The sequence below is a fragment of the Zophobas morio genome, unplaced genomic scaffold (assembly GCF_036711695.1).
Source record: "Zophobas morio isolate AGI-343-1 ecotype UQ-CSIRO unplaced genomic scaffold, CSIRO_AGI_Zmor_V1 ptg000068l, whole genome shotgun sequence".
In the NCBI taxonomy this organism is placed as follows: domain Eukaryota; kingdom Metazoa; phylum Arthropoda; class Insecta; order Coleoptera; family Tenebrionidae; genus Zophobas; species Zophobas morio.
This window is the reverse complement of record NW_026972173.1, coordinates 268041-278795: the sequence shown is the minus strand read 5'-3', so window position 1 is coordinate 278795 and position 10755 is coordinate 268041. Positions and strand designations below refer to the sequence as shown.

General features: G+C 30.9%; 1 protein-coding gene across 1 annotated transcript; it reads left to right on the top strand.

Moving 5' to 3' along the window:
- Positions 1-293: 293 nt before the first annotated feature.
- Positions 294-9876, top strand: LOC135143648 (U3 small nucleolar RNA-interacting protein 2-like). Its single transcript, XM_064075544.1, has 13 exons — positions 294-356; positions 435-662; positions 729-900; positions 967-1085; positions 1339-1434; positions 2724-2824; positions 3270-3375; positions 3530-3627; positions 3770-3939; positions 4085-4253; positions 8703-8728; positions 9511-9632; positions 9694-9876. The coding sequence occupies exons 1-13, from the start codon at positions 306-308 to the stop codon at positions 9874-9876; spliced, it is 1641 nt and encodes a 546-aa protein (XP_063931614.1). The 5' UTR covers positions 294-305.
- Positions 9877-10755: the final 879 nt, after the last annotated feature.

Sequence of the window (10755 nt, the reverse complement as noted above, 5' to 3'; positions counted from 1 at the left end):
TTGCCATGGGATAAAAATCGTGTAAATTGAGATTTTGTGATAAATATTGAGCATTTAAATCAGTTTATATACTCCAATGTACTCATGTTATATAAGCGTTAGAACTTTTTTTTTTTCAACCTTTCAGCTAAAAAAAGTATTTTGCCTTTAGTTTTTAAGCAAAGAGGAGGAAACGCAAAATACGATAAACTTTATGCCTGACATGGAGGGCCCCTATCACGTGGTCACACTTGAATTCCAAGTGAGCAAAACGGGGCGACTAAGTCTTTAACGTTTTCAAACTTTGGCGGGGCTTCTATTATAACATGAAAGATCCCTTTTTTTTGTCTAATAATAAAAAAAAAAATTATAAAAAGGTTTTTATCCTTTGATTAAAAGTATATAATTGTAAATAACCGTAAAATTCTTTCTCATACTTGTGTTATATATTTAAGTCAGATGCTTCGGAGGAGGATTCTGATGCTTTGGAAAGTGAAACGGAAAAAGACAGAGCTGATGATGATATATTAGAAAAAGAAGATTTCGAAACTCCTTCTGAAAAACGTATCCATCTTGCAAAAGAGTACTTATCAACAATTTCTAAAGAGGAAGCAGCTGGAGATTTAGAAAATAGTAGATTAACTGTACACGAAAGAATATCTCACCGTTTAAAGCGGGAACAAGTTATCTTTATTAAAAAATATTATAATTTATATAGGGAATCTTATAGTAATTTAATACTTTTTTAGGAAGAAAAAGACAGGAAAGTAACTAAAACTTTGGCTCATTTGTACACGAACGCCTTTGAGGAGAGCAAAGTATTAACTTTAAAAGGCCACCGGCTTCCGGTGACTTGCGCTATTATTTCTTCTGATGAGAAATACATTTATTCTGGATCAAAAGATTCTACAATAATTAAATGTAATAAGGTTTTTTTTATTTGTAAAAGAAAGTGAATATGTAAGATTTACTTTTTTTTATTATTAGGGTCTGCCAAGAGTGGACGCAAAATTTGTAGAATAATTGGTGGGAAAAAAGGGAAGGCTTTTGGGGGGCATACTAAAGAAATTTTGGCTTTAGCTTTGTCTACGGATGGGAAGTATTTGGTAAAACTTACTTTATTTTAGCTTTATTAAAACCGTTTAAAAGTGCCGTATACGAGTCTTAAGGGAGTTTTTTTATTTATTAATTATTTTTAAATTGAATTTTGTTCAAATAGCTATTTGTTATTTTAAGTACTAATTTATATATTGATTAATTTTATGGAATAGATTCCTTTTACTTAGCATTTTTTTTTGATTATAAATTTTTGTTTTATAATAATTTTGCTTGTTTTTACTATTTTTTCAATTTTTCTAGGCGTCTGGAGGTAAAGAAGATGTAATATTTATATGGAATGCCGTTAACAATTGTGAACTTTTACACGTTTTTAAAGGACACAGAGGCCCAATTTCAGTAAGACTTATACATTTTTTAGATCAATACAATAATTGAACTCTGCTTAGTGAGCACGTGCAATTAATTTGTGTAGCTTTTGCTTTTAATTTATTTAGATTTCTTCGTTAATTTTTTTTTAATAATAATATTGTATTATTTATTACTTTTTTTTTCAATATTTTTATTACATATTTTTTTATTTCTAATATAACAACTTTTATTACCACAACTTTAACCATTTTTTTTGCTTATATACAAGAGTTAACTTAAAAATTATTTTTTAATAATTATAAAAAAAATTGGGAGGTAAGTTATTATGGAAATCAGTTTTCAATAAGTTGGTACTGGCGAATTTTAAATTTATATATATAATTTTAAAAATTATAATCAATTTTTGTTTAAATTTTATATAATATAGATTTTCTTTTGAACCGTACTTAATTTTTTTGCTTAACTTACTACAAACTTATTAAGAAATTAACTATTTTTTTACTTTTTATTTTTTTAATGCTCTTTTTTTTTACGACTTCCTTTTCTATAACGGCTTTGTTTTTATCTTTAAAATTCATGGATCGTGACTTTTATAAATAAAATGTTTATTTTAGAAATAAATTAAATTCTACGGAATTTTTGTTAAAAATTGAATATAATTGATGTTTAAATTTTGAATGGAATATAGAAAAAAAGTTTTGATACTTTAATTGGGTTTACATTTTGGAATAATTTAAAAATCATTTAATATTGATTAAAAATAATTATATTTGATTTTTCGATTTTTAGACATTTGCAAGCTTCTATAGTGTATGTATATTAGTTTTTTTAAAATATTTATTTATATAATTTGGATTCAATTAAAAACTTTGATTTTAATTCTAAATAATTAAATTCTTGTTTCGACTTTTAAGTAGAAAATTGGGATTGATTGTTATTTATAATATTTTTTAAAATATTTTATATTTATATCTAATTTGAATTAACTTTGAAACCATCAATCTATGATTTAAAATATTTATAACTGATGTATAAATTTTACATAGAAATTGTTGCTCGATAGTGTTTCTATAATAATTTTACAAATATTTGAAAATTTCATATAATTTCGACTTTAATTAATATTGCTGAAACGTTTTTTAGTAGAAAAGTTGAAGCTCCGTTTGCGTATTTATAATAGTTTTAAAAATATTTTTTTATTCTATACATATTGATTTATTTTAGGAAAACTATTAAAACTTTGATTAAAAAAATTGATTAAATTATTGAATAGTAAAAAAAAGTTTTTAAAAGGTTTTTATAATGATTTTTTTTAGAGTTTAGCATTTCGTTCAGGGAGCAACACCTTGTACAGCGCTTCGTTTGATCGGACTATCAAGATTTGGGATGTGGATTCTTTTTTATTTATTGAGCAGCTGTACTACACTCACATATTATTATTACTTTATATATATTATACTTTGTATAAATGAAGGCAATTAAATCTTTTATTAGTTTTTTAAACAATTTAAAAATTTACACTTCGTTGAAAATTTCTCCATTTTTTTCCGATTGGTTACCCTTGAAAGTATTTTTCTTTATTAGCTGTTGAAGAAAAATATTCGTCTTTTATAACTTTGTAGTCATTGAAAGTTTTTAATTTTTAAATAGTTATGGAAATTCAAAGATTTTAAGATGTTAATCATTTAAATTTAAATTTCATTCTTTATATGCATAGTAGTTATGTAAAAGTGAACTTTCTCTGACTTAGGGAGTTTAATCTTTTTAATTAAATTTGTTTAATTTAATTTTATTAACTTTTTCTCTGCAGTTTATATCAATTTTGCACCATTTCAATTTCCATTTCTATAAATATTTTTTAGTTTTGGCCATCAGGATTCTGTTATGTGCGTTGACACGCTATCGAGAGACAGGGCCATTTCCGTAGGCGGCCGGGACCGTTCGTTGCGCTTGTGGAAGATTTCGGAGGTCCTCTAGGAGCCGTTATTTTATTATGATTATTATTAGTATTAGTATTAGTATTAGTATTAGTACTATTATCATTACTATATATTATTATTATGGGAGCGCTTCAAGTAAAGCTTTTCTGATTTTATGTAATTTCTTTATTGCGTTCAAGCAGGAAAGTCAACTCGTTTTTGACTCCAAAGGCCACGTGGGCAACATTGAGTGCTGTTGTATGATTAACGAGAATACTTTTGTCACCTGCGGAGAAGATGGGTTTCTTATGAATATTATTATTACTATTTTACAAGAAACTTTTTTTTGAGAAGTATTTTTTATAAAACTTTAATTGACTTTTTAATTTTTATTATACAAATCAAAAGAAAATTTATTTGTAATTTTTATTATTTTAATAAAGAAAAATTCTTTTATGGACAACTTCAAGGCGACGTCCTTTTTTTACTCAAACTTCGGCGCATGGCATGCGGCACTCTAAATCGGAAAATACTCATAATCATAACAATAAAGCCAACGCGCCGTGGGTGACTTCTGTCGCTTCTTACCGCTACTCCGATTTATTGGCTTCTGGTACTTTGCTTGTTGTTTTTTTTAAACTTTGAAAGCATTTGCTATAAAGAATGCATTAAAGTTATTATTTTTTATAGTAGTTTACAAGTTGCATTATAATTTATATCGGCAACCATTAAGTATACTGAGTACGAATAAAATTTAGGCTCCAACACGGGATTTATCAAACTTTGGAGGCTTGAGCCTAACAAGACGCTCTCCTCCATTTCTGACCTTCCTTGTGTTGGTTATGTTAATTCGTTACAGTTTTCAGCGTCAGGAACGATACTTGTAGCTTCCGTAGCGCAGGAACATCGCCTCGGCCGCTGGGAAAAGTTGAAAAATGTTAAAAATTGTGTAAAAGTATTTTATTTAAATCCTCATTAAATTTAAATATTAGTTTTTTATATTTTTTATTGTTGCAAGTTTTGCGCAAGTCTCTTCAGTTTAATGTACAAATTTTTTATTATTTAGAAAAATAAGAGGTACTTCTATACAATAATTTACTCCAATTATAAAATTTATTATTATTATAATAAAAATTCATAAGGATGTTGTTATGGGTCTTTGCTTAGTTTTGCCACACGTAAACTCACGCATTAGTTTTAAAATTTATCATGAAATAATTTTACTAACTTAATTTCTTACTACTACCGGGTGCCTGCGCTTCATTATAAGCTATGTTACAATGTAATAGGAAGTTCTGAACATTATTTTAACCTTTGTTATAAATAACTACCAAATTACGACGACAAGTGGTTCCGTTAAGGGTACAAGTCTAGTAAGCGGAAGTTTTAAGCGCAGAATAAGGATCTAATTTTCTGTTAATGAAGTAATAAAACTACCAGTTAAAATAAAGACGTTATGGATCTGAAAAGATTAAGATAAAGATAATAAATGGAAGGCTGTGTGATGAACTAATATGTCAGTGGTTTAATTTTGTACTTAGTAGTTTATTAAAAACTGAAATGATAAACTAATTTATCATATTATTATTCAGGCCCATAACGCAACCTCTAAGCTCTTTTAAATTAACTATTACATTAACTGTTGCTGAGGTCTTATTACTTTGTGCTACTTTTATATATATCGAAAACCAGACGTCTCTTCTTACAGCTCCGTAGTCTGGAGTTAACGATATTGATATATATATACGTCCAAATAAGCAAAAGTTAAACGAGTATTATTGCATAAGCGGTTTCCCCGCTGCGTCAACTGCGTAGTGTAAAGCTATAGCGTTAGTAGTGCCTGTTTGTGTAACCTCTTGGCTTAAGTTTTAACAACCATCCACACTTTAGTTCTAGTGCTATTTTAATAGTGTCTATATCTAGGCTTCTATAGCTATCAGTAAGCATAAAGTTTAGCTTCCTTGCATAGCGTAGAAGAAAGGGATGAAACAACCTTTCTGCCTGTTTCTCTTTGGCAAGCTTGAAAATTAGGAGATTAGTGGCTCAGGGTACTCGTATAATTTGTTATGTAGGAAACCTTTTAAGTAATGTTATAATACCAGTGATAGTCACTATAGTAGCTAGTGTTAGTAAAAAAATAATTAGTACGCTACACTAAGCGTTATCTACATATAAGTATAACAGTCTTCCGTCTCAGTAAAGTTTATGGGCGAAGTCTTCTAAGGTTAAAAAAGCTACTCTTCCATTCTTATTAAGTAAAAATAACGTTTCAGAGGCGATGGTCTTCCCTTTTTCGCTTCGTTAAACTTTTTTTATGTATAGCTTTCAAAGAATCAAATACATATTCATAATAACTAACCAAGTTAATAAAAAAGACTATATCTTCCGGCATATAATATGAAGTCCGTGCAGTCGTTTACAGTGCAGCTAGATTTACAGTGTACAAATACTAAAAGAAAAGTTTTTTTTATGTCCAATTAGTCAAAGTGGTTTACGAGAAGTTAATACCGTACATGTATAAAAGCCAAGCAATATTGCTATTGTAGGCCATGATAACTATGAAATGTTAGTTGGTATCTTTTTTAAAAAAGCAACATACAGAACAGATAAATGGAATACGTTAAAATTATCATAACTACTTTAGAGCATTCTTTATAACGACAACAGTCAAGGATTAAGACTTTAAAAAGGTATATACCAGTTATTTTTAGAAATAAAAGGTATATTTATGAAAATTATTTAACTATAGAAAAAAGGCAAGTTTCTAATTAAAATAATTTTTTTGGTTAATTTCAAGGTTTGAAGTTTCATAAACAATAGACTATTGACAAATAAAGTTGTATAATATATATTTATCAAATATACTTCTAAGTATTGTAATACTATAACTCCGAGTCGCCTGCGAAGTACGATGTGTACACCAAAGTAAGCGAAGGGAGGGAATGCGAGCACATGCCATTTCCTTTTATAATGTCAAATATTAAAGAGTACTCTATTGGTCAACTTGCCACATCATTTATCACCAACTAAAGTAAAATAGTAACCAAATGCAACGACGTTATAAAGAATGACTCAACTGTCCAACTTTCCATTGCCGCAGCTACCCTTACCAGTAAGTCGAATTCTTTTTCTTTTCCTAAATAGGTTTAAACAGTTCCTGGATTTCTATGAAGTTAGTTGTTCAGAATTAAAAAATGAAAAACGTACATGTTGTTTCCTAAATTGCCTAAAACCTGACAACCATACCTGATTGGGTTGGTTCCAAGAATTTCTTTTCCTTTGCCGTCTATCCTAACTATATAACCTTTATTCTGTATTTTCTACTATAATGCATGATACGTTCCAATCTTTATTGTTTGACTTCGTTAATTTTTGGTTACGACAAGCTAAGCAGCCTGTTTTTGACCCTCCCTCGGCCCTTACCCGATAGTCGTTAATGCTTTCGTTTTACTTTTTAGTTGTTGTTTTTAGTCTTTTAATACTTTGTACAAGCGGTATTTAACGTCTATTCCAATACTTAGTCTGGTCTCCATGCCTTTTCCCCATCTAATTTGCACTGCGGCCCAACCTCTTTCTAAAAAATTTTCTTATTATTCATCAACTTTGAACATGTAGGAGGAACTAACGCCCAAACATTTGAAAGTTTATCATAGTAGTAAACGTATTCTTTTTAATAATTCCTTCCATTCCTCGTTCCACTAAAAGAGTGTTTTGTGTGACGCATTATAATTGTCTGAACTACTCTCTCGACAGTCATGTTGTCCTGATGCTGGCTTGTTGTTACAAACTCTACTATAGTGTTCTATCGTCTGGGTGAAAAAATTAATTCTTTACTCGTAAATATTACCTTTTAATCCATAGTAGTGCAACTAAAAGCTTCATTTAACTCTGTTTTCACCATCTCGGTGTTCAACCTCATTAAAGCCTTTGGCTCACATGTATCTTATACACCGGTCTACAATTACCAGCACACTTTTTGATCCGCCCTTTTTTTGGCAATTTCATAAAGTTCAGTGCTGATTGTAGATCCCACGAGATTATGTTTCTATGAGTTTAGTACCTTGCCCTAGTAAGTCGTGTTAGTTTTTCCTCTCCACTCAGCGCTATATTAACTAGCATTAAAATTATAGAATTTTTTTTCTTGACTAGTCTTAAGAGTACATCAGCAACTATATTCAAGTCATCCCCTCTATGTCACTGCCACACGTGCTAATACCTGCAATCCTAAGTGGACTATTTGTAATCAATAAATCGATATGAGACTAATTAAAAATCAAGTGCTAAACCCTAATCGAATAGGTAATACTGAAACATTTCTTCTATACTTAGTTATAATATATAGAGTGCCAACTTAGTACTTTGAGTAAATAGCTTCAGATCCTTGTTGCTGAAAAAAAAGCTTTTCTTTGCAAACTCATTCTACTTAGTACACCTTAAGTTCAGAGGTAATTACTGACACGTTTTAGTGGGTTGAAAGAATTTTTTTATGTTACTGAAGTGCGTTTGACAGATATAAGATATGAAGTGTGGTCATTCTTTTAAAATTAAAGGATAGTTTGGTGCTGATAACGTAATCTGAAAGTAAAAAATTAATTGGATAAATATAAGAATATGAAACATATTTAAATATAACGAAAATGTAAAAACATTGATACTAATCCTTTATAAATTAAGTAAAAGATGCATTACAAAGTTTTTATCTATTAGGATAAGACCATTAAAACAATATTTTAACAAACTATTAAAAGGGTAAGTTAATTACTCCCCTCTATATATACTAAATTTTCAGATACTGCCGACCAATGAACTTCGAGATATCAGCCAATGAGCCTCTTTGTATTTGTAATTATTTTAAAAATTCTTGAGTTTGTTAGTTCTTTTCTTAGTGATAACACTGTGTAAAAAGCGGCATATATATAATAAATATTACTTTAAACTAAGAAATTGTATATAAATTGCTTAATAAACTATGTCATACATTACTATAAAGAGGATGGGCCCAATTCAAACTGACAAGAGAGAGAAAAGAGAAAAAAAAAGTGTCTTCTTTGCGACTTTATATACTTAACCTAACCCTTAACCCTCATCCCCCTGTAGTTCCAGGCTTCCCAAAAATTAATATTTTTTCAATTTATAATCTAACTTTCTGATACCATCCTATATTAATCCATTTTTTAAATGTATTTTTTGTGTTTTAGTTAGTTTTTTTTTGTATTCACTTAAATTTTTATGTTTCAGGTTGTTATTTAAAAACTTTAACTATGAGAATCTATTAGAGGTACTTTTTCTCTCCACAGTGCAAGTTTAATTATTAAGCCATTTAACTTGCTCTCGCTGCGCTTATTTAGTTCATCGGTGCACGAGCTTGTGACGCAGTCGGTCTAGTACTGTGACCACAGAAAGTAAGTCCTTAGTTTATATAGTTGTTAACTTTGGCGACTGTGCAGGTCGGCTACTTAGCGGGTAGACTTTGACTGTTAGCAATATCTTGGTGCTTTCGTGCTAGATTGTACGACTGCAGGCTAGTAAGGACTTGCCGGCGACTTCTGTTCCCAGGCGCCTGTTAGTAAAAGTGGCCCAAAAGGACCTATATATTCAAATTAGCGTCTAATTTTCATGTTAGTCCTTGCGGGTCCCCGATGGTTTCGATCTAGGGCGCTCAAGAGGTTGTCATCCTAAGATGAACCAGCATTTAAATGTAAATTAATCTTCGGTCGGGTCATGTCACCCTCCACTATCCGATGGCGACTAATAGCTGCTTAGGCGGATAATGCACATTAACCTAAGGCCAACATGGCTAGCTTACTATTTTAAGCTTGGAGTCGCTAACGGATTAATCAACCAACCTAGGATCGTGATTATGGTACCTTCCTGACTGGGGTTCTTAGTTGTGAGTTTTATGCTACTTAGGAAAGGCGCAGGTTGCCATAGCTAACCTACTTTTGACGAGTTAGAGACACACGGTTGGGAACGACTTCTTTTAAAACTGACAAAAACTGAAGATTAGATAAAGTCTTGAGGCAGGCTCTATCTTACCTCTATTAGACTTATGCTCAGTTTAGCTAGCTGAAAGGATACGAGAATTTGCTCGCAAATTTAATGACTTTAGAGTAGAAACATAGCAATGACATACAAACGGATAGCTACTGTTTACTTGTTGTGAATACTTCGCTTTGAGTACTAGCATTGCCTTCCGGAGACGCTCCTTTAGTGAAAATCAATGGAAGAGCAGCCGTAGTCAATCGATTCACTATTAAATTGTTGACGAAAGCTGCTAAGTTTTGTAGCACTCTACTCTGGTTGACGGTGAGTACCAAAGATGAAAGCCGCTATAGCAAGAGTTACATAATGAGTAATGATACTATAGACTCTTCCTGAGTTCAAAGGATGCAGGCTTGATCCTTCCTCGTTGGAGGATCGAGCTTGTACTATAATACTAGTAACAGACTATGCTTGGGCTGTGTCGCGGCTCGTTACTGCTCATTTCGTCACTGGCTTAGCTGCATTGTACAGACTAGTGTCTGTTACTAGTACTATAGTTAGACTATAGTACTAGTACTATGTATATATACGCGCTGCTCACCGATTATTTTTTACTTCTATTACACTCCATAGAAGCACGCTTATAATAAAATGCCATACCTCTAAGAGCTTGCGAAATTAAGTCTATTAAGTCGTTTTTTATATGGTTGATCGAAGTTCACGGTCCGAAACTCATATCATTCCGTTCAAAATATTCGTTTCCTGAGTTAGATTTCTTGTGCGGTGACTAAAAGAGAGCCTTCTTCAGGTATACGGGTATATAAGGTGGGCCATATAAAAAGCTATGCCCTAGTTCTCTGTCTGAGCCTTTGCTATTATTTATAAGGCTTTTGTGTGCTATTTTAAAATTTTTTCGTATCACCGAATTCCTTCATTTACCTATATAATTATCAAAACTATATTATGTTATTTCTTTACAAAGGTTAAATAAAAAAAATTTAGTGATATGCGAATTTGCGTGAGTTGAACTAAAACGGGGGGGTGTTAAGAACAACAGTGGAGGTGATAAAATTCTTAAGCGTTTATGCATGCAAAGAATTTTAATTCAGCAAGTATTTCAAAACTGGGCATTAAAATTGCGCAACCCCATTAACGATTTTTATAGCAATCGTCGTAGAATATTTTTATTTACTATAGCCCATTCTTGCATTTGGCCACTTGCCTAAGAGAGTTTTCCTTTAACGGTGTTTACTACATAAACATAACCCACTTTTTTATAAAAAATTAAGTGAGTATCAAATACTTTTATCTCCAAAAGTCACCGACTTTTATATTTAGAAGTTGGCATTAAACATAGGCTTTCGTCGCAGTAACTATGCACAATAATACGAGTCTAATTTTAATAAAAATGCGTCGATCCAATGTATAACAGATCATTAGTAAAAAA

Excerpts from the sequence above, each read along its gene's own strand:
- LOC135143648 (XM_064075544.1), top strand. The coding sequence starts at position 306 with ATGAAAGATCCCTTTTTTTTGTCTAATAATAAAAAAAAAAATTATAAA. Across the intron at positions 1,086-1,338 it reads CTACGGATGGGAAGTATTTG|GCGTCTGGAGGTAAAGAAGA; the intron begins GTAAAACTTACT and ends CAATTTTTCTAG. Across the intron at positions 8,729-9,510 it reads TAGTACTGTGACCACAGAAA|CATTGCCTTCCGGAGACGCT; the intron begins GTAAGTCCTTAG and ends TTTGAGTACTAG.